Raw genomic sequence first — 18,008 nt, forward strand, 5'->3', positions numbered from 1 at the left:
AACGCAAATAGTGAGGGAAAGCAAACGTGAGTCTTAGCGGTAGATACATAGCTATAGTAGTTTTATCCATCTTATTTTGCAATGTGGAAGTAAGCTGTTTTTTTTTTAATGTGCAAGACTTCCGATTCACAGGTAAATAACTAAGAATAACAAAGTGCTGTAAAACTTTGGTAAAACTATTTGCGCTACAAACATACAAATAATATAACATTTGAAAGTTTGCAATATAATGTAGTATAATGGTATGTTTTACCATTGTCAAATAAATGGTATGGTTTTTTTTCAGGTAAAAGAACTGTCATTGTGAAAATTGAATGACAGACACGTTCAAGTTACAAATGGCTGTGCCCGCTCTTTCGTGAAAAATAAGGTGGATAGTCTTATATCTTTAATCATTCAATCCACTGGGTTGCACAGCATCACTTTTTTTTAATGACTCAGCAGGATAAAAGAGAACTTCCTGGAATATTTGCATGATCGCATTCTTTGTCACATGTGCTCTTGTATATATAGACTTACAATAAAGGAGAGGCCTGAACCATATCTGCAGACCAGAATATCATAGATATTTAGGGGTTGACTCTCAAAATCGATGTACATCATCTAATGTCATTATATTTGGGCACACACAATGTCTCAGTGTACACCGCTCAACAAGAAGGTCCCTGACTCAAAAGGCCAGCACTCCCTACAGTGGATAAGGAAGATGGATGGATGAATGGATGGATGATTTTTGGAACTTGATGGACACAAAGCAAAATAGATTATTCATACCAACCAAATGACAGTAAACAGTGCAAAAACAGCCTGATTTTATGTAGCTTAACACTAAAACATTTTTTTATTATAATAAAATGACCTGCGTTCAAAGGCATTGCAAAACTGATACATGAGATTTATTATATTAATGCTGTATATAAAGTTGCTTGCCCAGCAACCCTAAAATAACTTGTGCTAGTATAGTGCTTAATACACTTCTATAGGGGCTTTTTGCACTTGGTAGTTGTCGGAACTAGCCACCAGGGCGGTTCCCCAAGAACCAAACATTCCCCTAGGGCCATTTTCCTGGTTGCATTCGCACCGCCAGTAGGAACTCTGAAGTGTCACAAGACGGCCAACAGCGACATCATTTAAGCATGGTATTCAACAACGTCAATAACTGGAGAATGGAGGATGCTGTGATCTAAGCTGAGGTTTTGTTGTGTGTCATGGGACTTGTGATAACAGAGATGGAATGTAGATGTAAAAGTAATGCAATGGAAAGAGCAAAAAGGAGGACTAAGACAATTTTCATGTTTCGCTTGGTTCCTTTAAAGTCGCATTGGATTTCGTCCGTGGCGTCAAGGTTGGACTTCGCTGTCGGTCCATCTATCCCTTTTTTCCATCGTGGAGTTTGTTCGTGGTGTAAACTGTGTGAGTTTACACAGCTTTTTTCAAAATGGTGGGTGCTGTTTCGTACCTGTTGCATGTGTTCAACCAATCAGCGTACACTTACGTCACTGATAGTTCCTACTGTACTGGGTTAGACCCTACTTTACTTAGGAGCTAATTTAGTTCAACCAAAAGGCATTCCTAGATATAATTATTTTCCCAGTTCATGTGGTATGAACACGCCAAAAGTGGGTAGTCCGCCATTAGTTCTAGGAACTATGGAAAAGTTCCTTTCGGTGCGAAAGCCCCTATTGTCCCTCCTTGTCTTGGCCTGTGTTGCAAAATGTAAAGCAATGTGAAACCGCTTCCCACTGACTGCTGTGTAGTCTATATCTGCAGCAGAATCTCTAACAGTTGATACATTTCTACTTTTGCATGGCATACCGTCATACCACCTAGTCCTATATTGATGATGTAAAAATGATTGTAATGATTGTAAAATTCATGTACCATAGTATTTCAAAAATACTAAAGATACTAATGTCCTAAAGATCTATGTAATACCATAATACATTATGTTACTGATTACTTGATGAGAACCTTGGAGGATGCGAAGAATTACCTTAAAAGGCTGTGTAAGCAAGACAACCCAGTAATGTTGATGAACTAAAACTGCTTTGTTGGAAGGAACGGTCTAATTCACCCTCAGTGTTGTGCAAAACCTTTTATCGCTACCATATTCTTTAGAGGTTTAAATGGGTGATAAACATGATAACATGGTTCCAGTACAGAAGTATCTCTTTGGTCACAGGGCATGTTCCTCTGTCTTGCTTTTGAATAGACAATTTGTATCCACCAACTTTTGGCAAATGGCGATATCTTCACTTGGTCATGCTTTATCCCTCCAGTGAATTCATTAATACGGACAGGGCTTTTGTGCATTTGTCACATATTGAATGAATAGAATGAATAATGCTTTGTGCCCCTGCATCAGGTTCATCTTCATCATAGTACACACGTGGCTTTCAGCTCTCTGATCTTAATCAGAGTATTGTCTGAAAGTGTGGGCCTCTCATATGATACCACCTTGTGTTGAAAATGTCAATAGATTCTTTTTTAAAGTCCTTGTATATCATTGGCTTGCAATTTCAAAGCCCCAAGGACTGCATTAAATATTATATATAATATAATGTAATATAATAGCATTATTGTTTGACATACTCATGATTACTCCCTTCAAGCAAAGGGAAGTCTGAGGACAAGGACTAAGATGTTAGGCTTAGCTAGAACAAAATGTTCAACCATAAGTGCTGATCCCGTGGGTGCTCGAGCCCCCAAAAAACAGAAGATATTCTTCATTCACTTAAACCAATCAAAAAACAATTGAGATTCCCAACCTCTCTGATTGGTGGCTCTCACATCAGGTCCCGACGGGTTGTAATATTCTACCATTGCGTTTAGCAGTACAACATAACAGCCTGACACAAAAGCTTGTGCTTTATTGTTTTTTACATAATGATAAATTTCATTTAAATAATGAACTCTAAAATAATCAGGTATGTCAGTGAGAGAGCAACTCGCAACAACACTCGTGGAAAGAATATGTGTTTTCCTTTGGTTGGAAATTGTATTTACATTCTGTGTGTTTTTCTTGGTGAGACACTTTATACAATACAGATTGTTTCACAGCAGATTTACAGTGATCAAAAGGAAAAATAATGATTCAATAATGCAAACATAGTTCAAATTGGCTGTAAAACAGTTCTAAAAAGAAAGAAAAAAATAGCATTGTTCAGCTGAAGTCAGTTCATTGTTTATTCAGATCATCAATTATTAAATTAATTCCATTCGGCTAAAAAGCAGCTCTGCAGAAAACAGTGATGAGATGTCACCGTCCAGCTCAATTAAGTTCTCAAATGTGATAATGTGTTGAGTGTATTCTAGGTTAAAGAGATGTGTTTTTAATCTAGATTTAAACTGACAGAGTGCGTCTTCCTCCCAAATAATGCTAGGTAGAGTTTGGGCACTAAATAGGAAAAGGATCTTGGACTTTGGTATTCTAGGTATTATCAACCGGTCAGAATTTTGAAACCGCAATAGACGTGAAGGACTATAATGCGTTTAGTACTGAGGAGCTAAACCATTTAGTCCTTTGTAAGTAATTAGCAAGATTTTAAAAGGTGTGCAATGTTTAATAGGGAGCCAGTGTAGTGTTGACAGAACCGGGCTAATATGGTCATACTTCCTGGTTCTAGAAAGAACTAGATAGCTGCTGCATTTTGGATCAGCTGGATTTTGTTTATTAAGCCCTGCAGGGCAACCAGCCAGTAGAGCATTACAATAATCTAGCCTTGAGGTCATGAACGCATGAATGCACTTGCAGAGAGAGCCCACCACACGGTCATCAGATTGGCTGTGGGTTGTGGTTGATATTTGTCTCTTCTTGTAGATATGTTGAGTCTAGACCGAAACATTTCTTACAACTGGAATCACATCACATCTGGTTAGAACATGGTGATTCCTTATTCTGCTGCTCCCTCTAGTGGGCAACATTAATATAACAGCTTTCATTTTCCAGTTAAAATGGCTGACAGTTTAGAATTTGCTGTATCATAAATTCATGAAAGGTGAGAATGAGAGGTGTGTTCACCTCTTGACTTCTTCTCCATATATGCAAAGTTTTGAGAAATGCAGACTTTGTGCACGCAAAAATCAATATATAAACATAATAGTCATAAGGGGTAATACTAGGCACATATAAAGAATTGAATCTTCTAAAATAGATAACTTTTTGTCAGCATGGTCTAGATCTGATGTGCGGAAAGTTAAGGGTCTGACAAATGGCCTAAGAAAAAAAGAGCAAAAAGTCACTTTTTTTTAAACAAATTAGACCGGTGGTTAAAATTTTTAGATAATCATAAAAAAAAATTATTATTATTATAATTATTATTTTTTATTATTGAATTACTATAATTTAATTATACAAAAAGTGCAATCTTCCTATAAAAAGTAACAGAACAAGTGGTAGATCAATTATTTGCATTTATGCTCCAAGCCTAATCTGTTTTGACATACAGTATCAGGGTTTGTTTTGCCTCGTCCATTGCTATGGTGATCATCACTGACAATCATTGCAGTTTTGGATTCAATCCACCGTTTAAATAAGGTTGTCATTTCAGAAACTTTGAAATGTGCTGTTAGCAGCGCTCCAATTGTAATCACTGAGCATTGTGCCGATGACATACCAAGTTTCGTAACGATATGCCAATGTGCATTTTATGACAAAATTCAAAATGGCCAATGCCTAAAAGGGTTGACATTGGAAAATTTGGTATAATTCAACTCTGTATGCTGCACTGAATCAAAAGATACCAGATTTATAATTTTTGTGCAACCCGTTCAGAATCCGTTTTTGCCACAAGCAAAAAATCTTGCTAAATCTTGCTTCTAGGTGGCGCTGTGCTGAAATACAGCAAGTAGCTTCAGGTCATGCTTTTGATGACGTGTACCAAGTTTGGTCTGAATTAGGGGTGGGCAATATGACCAAAATCTTATACCCCGATATAAGTAATTGTATTTCACGATAACGATAAATAACACGATATAGTTATTTTTGCTTTAAAAAAGGTTTTTATGATATCAATTTTTGATACCATTGAAATTTCATAATTCTTATAACCAGTGCCGGCCCGAGCCTTTTGGGGGCCCTAAGCAGAATTTGATTTGGGGGGCCCCCTCCCACCACGCGGAGTCACCTGTGCTTGACGATTATTGACACAATGTCACTCTATAATGTTACATTATAAATGAATACAATGAGGTTATGTATTAATACAAAATAAATACTTAATAAAAAATAGATACTTAAATTAAAAAAAAAAACTTTTTCTTTACTTTTACTTACTCTTTGAAACGTCTGAAAACAAATTGAAAACAAACATATTAAAAAAAATTATTTGCAAAATATCCTTTGCAGATACTTTGCAGTTTGAATGATGTCTTGTATGAACATGACGGAGTATGTTTTTATGTTTCCACTGTTCGATTGCGCCCGCGCCTCACACACACACACACACACACACACACACACACACACACACACACACACACACACACACACACACACACACACACACACACACACACAACATACAACATATTCCAGCATTGCAATCTTGACATCGCAGCCTGTTCGTTATAGCCGTAATAAAATATAATAATAAAATAGTCAACCTAACATATAAAAAATTACACTGCTCTGTTTAAATAGTCAGTAGTAGCCTACAATTCGTACCATTCAGCGCTGCGTAGCCTAAGCACCGCTCCACTGTGATGTTTCCAAGCACATTTTTGCATGTGAAGAGAATGATTTTTTCCCTCGATATTGGATTTCAAGCACTTTTGCGCATATGAAGAGAATGATTTTTCCCTCGATATTGGAACGTGGGTGAAGTACAAATAAGCCTATAATAAAGAATAGTTTACCATCCAAATCCATCGCGATTGTTGAAACATTTTGATTCTAATGAGAGAGATGCGTGAGCCCAACGCCGCTTTCACTTTCAATTTAAATTATTTCGTTTTGGCTTGTTTATAGTTCTTTTTTAATCTTGTTCTGTTCTGAATCTCATTAAATTTAAAAGATAAATCATTGATCAAATCAAATTTTTGTGACATGGCTTAACATTACCGTGACTTTGCGCACAAATTGTCTATGCAGGCGAGGTTATGCGCATGACTCAAACACTGGCAGACACAGCAGCAGTTGTAGGCAGGTATATTGGTCATGAAATCAGAATTTTCTTGTATTGAATTATTTATCCATTCATTCATTCATTTATATCACTTGTTTAATTTAATTAATATGTAAAAAAAAAAAAAAAAAAAAAAAAAAATCGCTTGGGGGCCCCCTGGTGGCGAGGGGGCCCCAAGCAGCCGCTTAGTTCGCTTATGCCTCGGGCCGGCCCTGCTTATATAACCATTTTCAATATAATTTAAAAAACTACTAGCCTACTAGCCTAAAAAGCTCTTAACCTTACTGAAGACAAGTAAACTATGATAAAGAAACTGCAAAGGAAAAAAAAATACAATAGAACAAATAGGCTACACAAATGAAATAGACCTACCTGAAAAACGTCAAGCTCTAGAAATACTACATAAAATGTATTAAGTAATCAAATGTATGAAAAACAAAAAACAAAAAAACAATGCATTTACTGTGTAAATTAAATATACATGTATTCTTATTAAAGTTACAAAAGTGATTCAGTCAAGAACAGAGATTTTCTCTTTTTTTTTGTAAATTTGGATGTTGTCACTTTAAGACCGACTTCACGGATCCAAGATACTTCTGCATTTTCTCTCTCAACTGTTAACGTTCACTTAAGACATAAATGACTGTTTACTTGCGAATACATGGTCAGTTTGACACAGGTGTGTGTATTTAACTGTTCAAGCCTAATTAGATGGCAAAAAGCACTCAGTTCAGTTCTCGCGCTCTATGAGCAGCGGCTTCATTCCTTGCATCTCTCAGACAACGCTGAGAAACAGTCTCTCAGAGAGCACGCGCATATACTGAAATAAGTTCTATTTCGCTGCTTATTGTGTTTCAACTGTTTAAAATCACCTGTTTTTAAACCACAATGCAGTCAATAAGCTTTTGTGATAAAGCAGCACTGCAACGTCACATGAGCCTTACTGCGATAGAGACAAAAGTCCAAAATCTCTACCCGTTGACATTTCTACCGGTTAATCGTGTCTGCCGATATATCGCCCCACCCTAGTCTGATTACACTAAAGAGTTGCAGAGCTATAACCGTACATATTGACGTGCTGTCGTACTTTTTAACAAATTTGTTAGCACATTATTTGAGAACAGTGGTAAATAAAAAATGGATGAACCGGCTAGGACGAGTTTGAAAAAGTATTTTTTTTTTTTGCAAAATTCAAGATGGTGGAAAAAAAAAAACAGCAGACAAAGCGATTCTTCCTTTTGAAATGTTGTCTAATGTGTGACCCCCTGTCGCCGATTCAACATGTAGATCACAACAGCAACTAAATTGTACCCCAAACAGTCTTGTAGTGTGAGAAGTACAGTGATCCGATGACTTTGAAAATTGTATAATGTGTTCCTTGCATTACATTCCAACTTGAAAGCTTTAGAGGGAACAATTAGCTTTTTTCATATTTCATCATGTCTCTTTTTCCCTTTTTGCAGTTTTTTCCACATCCATGGTGGTGAACCTAGCTGATGGAAAGGAACGCTGTCAAACAGCTCAACATGGTCTCCAGGCTTCCCAAGTTTACTTCCCATCCCTCAGTCACCACCATGACCCCCCTTCCCAAAGGATCTGCCCACCCGGTTTCCTCCATGGAGTCTAAAGTTGGACCTATAGGCAGGCACAATAGTTTGACACGTGTGCCATCCCTAAATTGGAGAAAGGGTGAAGAGGACAGTGGAAATAAAGTTCAACACTCTGGCTGCTTGGATGAGGAGAGTAGTATAACTATAGATTCTCAGTCCCCAGTAATGGTGACTAAAAAGCCTTCCCCTGCAGCTGCAGTTAAATGTAAGAGTGCAGTCCCAACTTCACAAAGTAGCTGTCCCAGGAGTATACCCCAGCCTAGCAAAACCATTCCCCGCATGACTACTCCCAAACGCCTCTCCACAGGGAATCCCCTCTATAATGGTATAGCTACTCTGCATGGTGGTAATGGTGGTGGTGGTGGTGGTAATGGGCGTTATGGCACCTCAGAGTCTTGTCTTGGTCATGTATCCCAACAAAGAACCCTGCAGGGCAAATTGTCCTTTTCCAACGACAGCATCAAGTCTTCCTCTAAAGAGAGCATAGTCCACTCTCAGAGTTTCACCCACTTCAAGAGGGCAACCTGCCCCACCAGCCCACCCATGACCCGTTCCTTCTCCTTTAACAAAGCTACAGAGCTTGCTAAAGAACTCCCCAGACCTTTAGTACAATCTCCAGTGGCTAGATCACCCCTCATTCAGCCAAATCCAGTATTATCTGATGGGAAAGTAGGTAAATATGGGATTGCAAGGCCCTCTGTAACTACTAGTGATCATCTTTTGCCAACAACCACAATAAAGAAATCACTTTTACCCAGCTGTTCAGGTAAGAAACCATCTATGCTCAGTTATAGACTTACACGACCAACAAACACCACCAAACATCTCTGTCCTGTTGTCCCCGAAACTGTCCAAAAAGAAGCAGAATTGAGTAAAGATATCCAAGATCCTACACAGATAGCAGAAACCAGTTCAGAACCAACCACCAACAATGAAAGTATTGAAACTACCCCAAATGAGACCTCATTTGAAGTAAAGGAAGTTGAAGATATTCTGGGCCCTTTCATGGAGGTTTTTGATGTTATGTCGCTATCTTCGTCCTCCTCTGTGGAGAATAATGATACTAGTGAAGAGTACATGGATGACTTTGATAATCTCGGGAATGGAGGTGAGACCCTGCTGCTGCCTGTCCTCAAAGAAGGGTTAGACCACTTTGGACTATGTACAGATGCCAACACCCTAATCACCAAGTGCAATGAGGAATCATCGCTGACCAACCTGCACACCTTCTTGTCTGAATCAGTTGACTGGGCAGGGATGGGACTTGCAGGTTTGATTGAGAATTTCTTTATTTCCATTACACCTCAGAACTACTAATCCCAATTTCTGCATTTTGACTGTTCAAACCCTAGGTAACTTCAGAGTGTTATAAATGACCCCTGCATTCGTGTCCTAGTTTGTAAGAATGTTCCTAAATTCATTTCTTGAAAAATTATAATAAGAACTTTTTTTTTTCTATAGAATGAAATGACAGGCTTAATTTGATGTAATCTGTTTGGTTTGGCAGTTCTTGCTGAAGACTCGCTAATTAACTGAATGAAAAACACCTCAAAGGCCGTCTTTTTGCACTTTTTGCACTACCTGCAGATAACTGTAATACTTATTGATAACTATTTATTTGATTTACCATTTCATATTTGAGTTATGACTGGCTTGAGGGGAGTTCAGCACTTTCTGGTGCGTTTTTATTTTATTTGATGTGTTATGTGTTTTAAATAGCTATTTTTATAGAGCCTGTAAATTATTGTTATCTAATTAAATCGAGTATGTCCATCACTTTGTAAAAACCAAACAAAAACATTCTGCATGATGTAGCCTTTTCGGTTTAGGTTAGACTATTTAGCTTTTAGAGTGCACGCTATCACTGCGTGATTTACCCTATTAAAATGCTAAAAAAAATGCCCCTGGATGAGTATTTGTCTTTTAGGCTATATTTATATAATATGATATAGTCCCCCAAATATCAGCACGGTTGCAAATAAAAAAATTAAGTGACTTACATTTTAGACCCAGTATTGCCTGTTGCTCTATTTTGCAGATGAAACTAGTTCCAAACAAAGCCATGGCAGAACTGTTTTGCATCTTTAAGCAACACACAGTGGTGTTTTGTTACTGAAATGAAATCGGTCCATTTGAACGAATTGGTTGAGTTAATGACTCAATGAATCACTCATTAACAGTGATTGCCTCCACCTACTGAGGGTTTTAGTATCATATTTAAATCTTTTCAATTTTAAAATCATTTCATATATCATACATTTTTTTATTTTTAAATCATCAAAACATTTATGCATTTGTAACTGCAGTTTAAAGGCCTTTATGATTTAAACTAATATAGTGTTAAAAGTTGAAGTATGTCATGTTAAAATCTCAAAGCAAAATCTCAAAAATGTAAAGTATGCACTATACATAGCCCATATACTTGTATCAGTGGTGTTCTGAGGATGAAATCCTCTCATTTTTTAAAATGTTTTTTTTTTTTTTATCAATCAACTTTAAATTCATGTCCCAGTTCAGAATCATCAGTTATCAAGCTCAATAAACACTGGTGGTCACAAACACGAAGATGTACCTTTAATTTCACCAAGTCAAGTCAAGTCATTTTCATTTATATAGCGCTTTTAACAATGTAGATTGTTTCAAAGCAGCTTTACAGAGATAAACGTATAATTTAAGGTAACAGAGATTGTTTTGGCTTTATAGCGGTTCTTTAATAAAGTTATTTTCCAGCTAAAGTTAGTTTTGATTGATTCGCTTCCGTCGCAACGATCATTTGTTATTAAATTTGGGGCCGCTAAGACGACACCATTCTCTCTACACAGACTTTAAACGCGAACCTGTGAGAAACGCAGATGGCGGTCACATGCGCATTAAGAATTGGTTCTGTAGTTATGTGCGTTTGAATATATGTGTGCAGGTTTGGAATTCCCTACAAACCAAGCCTAAACAAAGTACTGGCGTTTCCTTATAATTTTTGATACAGAATTTTATTTTATTTTATCAATTCGGGCTAGGTATGCGAATTGAGTTTCCCGACAACGCTTTATCTGTAGAGTGGTAAAGGGATCCTCCATAGGGAGAGACTAGTTGGCACTTCAGCACTGCGTTGGATTGGGTCCAGGCGAAGGTCCTTCATCAGATCTGGATACGGCCTGGATCCGGCAGGCTGCGGGAAAACCTCGGGATAAACAAAGACACTAAAATTAGCGTAGATGCCATTCTTCTTATGATGTAACGAGTACATCAGGATTTATGGGAAGTGTTCCCGGTTCCAGCTGACCTAATCTATGCAGCCTAACATTGAATCATAGTCAAGTCAAGTCATCTTCATTTAGGCCTATATAGCGCTTTTAACAATGTAGATTGTTTCAAAGCAGCTTTACAGAGATAAACGTATAATTTAAGGTAACAGAGATTGTTTTGGCTTTATAGCGGTTCTTTAATAAAGTTATTTTCCAGCTAAAGTTAGTTTTGATTGATTCGCTTCCGTCGCAACGATCATTTGTTATTAAATTTGGGGCCGCTAAGACGACACCATTCTCTCTACACAGACTTTAAACGCGAACCTGTGAGAAACGCTGATGGCTTTCACATGCGCATTAAGAATGGGTTCTATATTTAGTTATGTGCGTTTGAATATATGTGCGCAGGTTTGGAATTCCCTACAAACCAAGCCTAAACAAAGTACTGGCGTTTCCTTATAATTTTTGATACAGAATTTTATTTTATTTTATCAAGTTAGGGTAGATACGCGAATTGAGTTTCCCGACAACGCTTTATCTGTAGAGTGGTAAAGGGATCCTCCATAGGGAGAGACTAGTTGGCACTTCAGCACTACGTTGGATCGGGTCCAGGCGAAGGTCCTTCATCAGATCTGGATACGGCCTGAATCAGGCAGGCTGCGGGAAAACCTCAGGATAAACAAAGACACTAAAATTAGCGTAGATGCCATTCTTCTTATGATGTAACGAGTACATCAGGATTTATGGGAAGTGATTCCGGTTCCAGCTGACCTAATCTATGCAGCCTAACATTGAATTATAGAAGTCTATAATGTATTATGTGAATGCTAGGTCAAAGAGATGTGTCTTTAATCTTGCTCTGAACTGACAGGGTGTGTCTGCTTCCCGGACAATGTTAGGAAAGTTTTGGTGCTAAATAGGAGAAGGATCTACCGCCAGCAGTCGATTTTGATATTCTAGGTATTATCAACTGGCCGGAATTTTGAGATCGCAATAGACGTGAAGGACTATAATGCATTAAGAGCTCGCTCAAGTACTGCAAAGCTAAACCATTTAGTGCTTTGTAAGTGATCAGCAATATTTTAAAATTGATGCGATGTTTAATAGGCAGCCAATGCAGTTTTGACAGAACCGGGCTAATATGGTCATACTTCCTGGTTCTGGTAAGAACTCGAGCTGCTGCGTTTTGAACTAGCTGTAGTTTGTTAATTAAGCGTGCAGGACAACCACCCAGTAGAGCATTACAATAATCTAGCCTTGAGGTCATGAACGCATGAACTAATTGTTCCGCATTTGTCAATGAGAGCATATGGCGTAATTTAGATATATTTTTAAGATGGAAAAATGCGGTTTTACAGATACTAGACACGTGACTTTCAAATGAAAGATTGGTATCAAAGAGCACACCCCGGTTCCTAACCGACGACGAAGACTCTTCAGAGCAACCATCAAGTGTTAGACCGTATTCTAGGTTATTACGTGAGGAAGTTTTTTGTCCAATAATTAGAATCTCTGTTTTTTCAGAATTAAGTAGTAGGAAATTACGAGTCATCCAATTTTTTATATCAGCTATGCGTTCCGTTAATTTTGTGAATTGGTAAGTTTCGTTAGGTTTTGAAGAAATATACAGCTGAGTATCGTCGGCATAACAGTGAAAGCTAATGCCATGCTTCCTAATGATATCTCCTTATGGTAGCATGTACAGAGTGAACAGCAGCGGTCCTAGCACTGAGCCTTGTGGTACGCCTTACTGAACTTGTGATCGATGAGACATCTCTTCATTTACTGCTACAAACTGATAACGGTCAGATAAGTATGATTTAAACCATGCTAGTGCAATTCCACTAATGCCAACATCATTTTCGAGTCTATTTAAAAGAATGTTGTGGTCGATAGTGTCAAAGGCAGCACTAAGATCGAGTAACACTAATAGAGAGACACAACCACGATCGGATGATAAGACTCTAACAAGAGCTGTCTCGGTACTATGGTAATGAAATCTTCGCAGATATCATTTCTTTCAAGGAAGGAACACAGTTGTGAATACACTGCTTTTTCTAATATCTTTGACAGAAAAGGTAGATTCGAGATCGGCCTGTAATTGACTAATTCTGTAGGATCAAGTTAAGTTTTTTTAACAAGCGGTTTAATCATAGCCAGCTTAAAGGTTTTTGGTGCGTATCCTAGAGACAAAGATGAATTAATGATATTAAGAAGAGGATCTATGACCTCTGGAAGCATCTCTTTCAGTAGTTTAGTCGGTATAGGGTCTAACATACATGTTGTAGATTTAGATGATTTAACGAGTTTAGTAAATTCTTTCTCTTCTATAACAACAAACGAATAAAATTTTCCCTCAGGGAGACTACAATGCACTGCCTGATGCGATACTGTAGTAGACGGTTGCATAGTTATAATTTTCTCCCTGATATTATCAATCTTATAAGTGAAGAAGTTCATAAAGTCATTACTGCTGTGTTGCTTGGAAACTTCTGGGCTTGAAGCTTTCTTTTTCGTTAGTTTAGCCACCGTTTCAAATAAATACCTAGGGTTTTGTTTATTTTCTTCTAATAGGGTTGAAAAATAAGCAGATCTAGCAGCTTTTAAGGCCTCTCTGTAAGCAATCGAGCTCTCTTTCCACGAAATGCAAAATACCTCTAGTTTTGTTTTCTTCCAGTTGCGCTCCATTTGTCTGGCTGCTCTCTTAAGGGCCTGAGTGTGCTCGTTGTACCACGGTGTTGGACTATTTTCTTTAATCTTCTTTAAGCACAACGGAGCAACTGTGTCTAAAGTGCTGGAAAAGAGAGAGTTAAAAGTTTCTGTTGCAATATTGAGTTCTTCTAAGCTATCTGGGATGCTGAGATGATGAAACTGATCAGGAAGATTATTGATAAAGCAACCTTAAGTGGCAGAAGTGATAGGTCTAACATATTTGATACACGGAGTCGGCTTTGCAGCCTTGGCTAAATGAAGTTTACACGAGACTAGATAATGATCTGAGATGTCATCGCTCTGCTGCAGAATTTATACGGCATCAACATCTATTCCATGTGATAATATTAAATCTAGAGTATGATTACGACAATGAGTAGGTCCTGACACGTGTTGTCTCCAATAGAGTTTACAATGTCTTTAAATGCCAATCCCAATGCATCTTTTTCATTATCGATGTGTATATTAAAATCACCAACAATTAGTACTTTATCTGCAGTCAATATATATTCTGATAGAAAGTCTGCAAATTCTTTGATAAAATCTTTATGGTGCCCTGGTGGCCTGTATACAGTAGCCAGCACATATCTCAAGCGTGATTTATCGTTTATACTACAGTACCAGTCAAAAGTTTGGAAACATTACTATTTTTAAGGTTTTTGAAAGAAGTCTCTTATGCTCATCAAGCCTGCAGTTAAAAAAACACAAAAAACAAACATAAAAAACAGTAGGCTAATATTATGAAATATTATTACAATTTAAAATAATGGTTCTCTTTTTTAATATACTTTAAAATGTAATTTATTTTTGTGATGCAAAGCTGAATTTTCATCAGCAAGTACTTCAGTCTTTGGTGTCTTTTGATCCTTCAGAAATCATTCTAATATGCTGATTTATGATCAATGTTGGAAACAGTTGTGCTGCTTAATATTTTTTTTATAACCTGAGATACTTTTTTCAGGATTATTTGATGAATAAAAAGTTAAAAAGAACTGTATTTATTTAGAATAGAAATCTTTTGTAACAATATACACTACCGTTCAAAAGTTGGGGAACAATAACTATTTTTTTTTAAAGAAATTAGTACTTTAATTCAACAAGGATGCGTTAAATTGATAAAAGGTGATGGTAACAATTTATATTGTTAGAAATGTTTTTATTTTGAATAAATGCTGTTTTTATGAATAAATGATGTTAACGTTTTACTCATCAATGAATCCTTAAAAAAGTATTCCAAAAAAATATATTAAACAGCACAACTGTTTCCATCATTGATAATAACTGAGTATCAAATCATCATATTAGAATGATTTCTGAAGGATCATAAGACACCAAAGACTGGAGTACTTGCTGATGAAAATTCAGCTTTGCATCACAAAAATAAATTACATTTTAAAATATATTAAAAAAGAGAACCATTATTTTAAATTGTAATAATATTTCATAATATTACTGTTTTTTTTTTTTTAACTGCAGGCTTGATGAGCATAAGAGACTTCTTTCAAAAACATTAAAGATAGTCATGTTTCCAAACTTTTGACTGGTACTGTATATATTTTTACATTAAGTACTAACACTTCAAAAGAATTATATTTAAAACTTGATTTCTTAGTTGTTTTGAAAATATTACTATAAATAACAGCAACTCCTCCCCCTTTGCGTTTCAGACGAGGCTCATGTTTATAACAGTAATCTTGCGGGGTGGACTCATTTAAAGTAATGTAATCGTTTGGTTTTAGCCAGGTTTCTGTCAAACACAGCACATCTAGGTTATTATCTGAAATCATATCATTAACAATGAGTGCTTTTGAAGTAAGCAATCGAATATTCAGCAACCCAAGCTTTAGCATTTACTCATCTGTATTATAGCTGTTTTTTATTTGTTGAACATCAATTAAATTTTTAACCTTAGATGGGTTAAAACGTTTTTTTTTGGATTTCCAAATTCGGGGAACAGACACAGTCTCTATATGATGATAGCTAGGTGAAAGAGGCTCTATGTGATGGGATTTATCTGACCTTGGTGACGTGAGGCCGCTAGCAGACGTTCGGTTTAGCCAGTCTGTCTGCTTCCTGACCTGAGCCCCAGATTGTCATGTTTGAGCTCTAAGACTATGTGCCATATTACTAGAGAGAAGAGCAGCACCATCCCAGGAGGGATGAATACCATCTCTTTTCAACAGGTCAGGTTTGCCCCAAAAACTTTTCCAATTGTCTATAAATTCTATATTATTTTGCGGACACCACTTAGACAGCCAACCGTTAAGAGAACACAATCTACTGACTATCTCAGCACTCCTGCGAACAGGAAGGGGGCCAGAGCAAATTACAGTGCCTGACATCGTACTTGCGAGTTCACACACCTCTTTAATATTAATTTTGGTGATCTCCGACTGGCGGAGTCGAACATCATTAGTGCCGACGTGAATAATGATCTTAGAGAATTTACGATTAGCATTAGCCAGCACTTTTAAATTTGCTTTGATGTCAGGCGCTCTGGCTCCCGGCAAACATGTGACTATGGTAGTTGGTGTCTCTATTTTCACGTTCCGTGTAATAGAATCGCCAATAACTAGGGCACAATCAACAGAACTCTCAGTGGGTGTTTTACTGAGCGGGGCAAATCGATTTGTTATGGTAATCGGAACGGAAGAGTGTTTTTTTGATCCGCGACTAGAGCGATCCCTCACTGTCACCCATTTGCCCGGCTGCATGGGCTTTACTTCAGCTGGAACCGAATCATGTAAAGAGTTCACTATGCTAGGCGCATCCAAAATAGTCAGCCTAACTGTCTCCTTGCATTTATGTAAAAACAATGGGTTGTACATTAATATTAATATTAGCTCAAATGATCTATAGGGAATTTTAATAATTAATCATGAATATGATTAATATTTTGTATGTTACAGTTACATTAATTTATCGCAGCTGAACTAGATTGATATATGAACGATTACCATAACGGATTATGGTTCGTCATTAATACATCAATTGTTCTTATTTCAGCTCGAAGTTATGGGATAACTTTAATGGAATTAATTTAGTTATCAAACAATCTGTTTGTCCAGCAAACATACGTAAGATTAACTTAACTCTCAAGGAAAATTATCCTTCTTACAAACACGAGAATGAGTATCTTTTCCAGGCCTTGAAAAGACACTCTCGGTGTTTGTAGACTAAAATTAGGTTACTTAAATCGTAGCCTACCAAGATAAAGCATATAGCTAAGATCGAACATTTCAGGGACTAAGTAACATGGGCAATTAAATCAGAGTCAGTCAAGGGCATATGGAATTTAATAATTGGACCAATACATCGAACTAAGGAATATATCAAACTACACAATACACACGGATTATCTATGTACATAAAATACAGTTAAACAATACAAGATAATGAATAACAGTGAGAGAGAATAAAATGATCAGAGTTAGAAAAAGATAGAATGCCAGAAAAGGATTAAGAGAGAGTGGATGAGAGAGAGAGAAGGATGGGGGACGAGATCGGAAGTGAAAGCAAAAATCTGCGATCAGAGATCGCAGTTGGCTATGGCAAAATCACAGACAGTAACCCTTAAGACACAACAAAGAAATCACATCATAAGTTCAATTCAATAATCGATACTTGCATGGCATATGGTTCTCTTTGTATGAGGTGTGTAGGACCGCAGGGTTCTGCGTGTCTTTAAAAGCAGCGCGAGTCGTCTGAGGGGAGGCGTGCGCGTGCTGTCTTCCGGCGCGCGTGCGAGCGCGGGAGCTTCAAAGAGTCTCTTTCTTTGTGGTGAAGTTGCCGGGAATGATTCAGGCTAAGTTCATTCAGCTCGTGAATGAACAGATGCGAAGAGGGAAACGAAACTAGACTATAGAAAAACATAAAAGAAATAAATAAAAAGAAAAGAGAAGCAGGCCGAAGCCGGTCCGGACTTGGGTTTTGGAGGAGGAAGGAGAGAGCGAGAGAGAGGATTTTCTGAGTCGGTCTTTTATGGACAATATGGGTTGACGCCTCTGTTCGCGCGAACAACCAATGAACGTCCAAAGGTCTGAAGCGGGAAAAATGTCTTTGTCTCTGGGGCCACGCCCCCTCGGATGAGTCATGAGGAGATGAGCTTTGAGCTGTTCGGCTCCCGAAATATGAAAAAGTGTAAAATAATGCATATTACTTCATTCTACTATCGAAATTCGACTCTGTTAGATTGAGAGAATTTCAACGATATCACACACGTCATATGAAGATTAAGAAAATCAAGTTACATAAGATATGCATATTTACAAGCATTTTAAAGTTCGTTACATGTCTAGAAATAAGATTTACCCAAAATG

The 18,008-nt window shown here is 37.3% G+C and overlaps 1 protein-coding gene across 4 annotated transcripts in view; it reads left to right on the forward strand.

Annotated features, from left to right (window-relative positions):
* Window positions 1-18,008, forward strand: part of ccser2b (coiled-coil serine-rich protein 2b) — a 93,882-nt gene that overhangs the window by 12,193 nt on the left and 63,681 nt on the right. For all 4 annotated transcript variants that reach the window (XM_081392137.1, XM_081392136.1, XM_081392135.1 and 1 more), the window contains exon 2: window positions 7,589-9,005. In XM_081392137.1, coding sequence (XP_081248263.1) covers window positions 7,622-9,005 — 1,384 coding nt within the window. In that variant the 5' untranslated portion in view covers window positions 7,589-7,621. The remainder of the gene's footprint in view (window positions 1-7,588; window positions 9,006-18,008) is intronic.

The sequence above is a fragment of the Scardinius erythrophthalmus genome, assembly GCF_964197995.2.
Source record: "Scardinius erythrophthalmus genome assembly, chromosome: 18".
Taxonomy (NCBI): Eukaryota; Metazoa; Chordata; class Actinopteri; order Cypriniformes; family Leuciscidae; genus Scardinius; species Scardinius erythrophthalmus.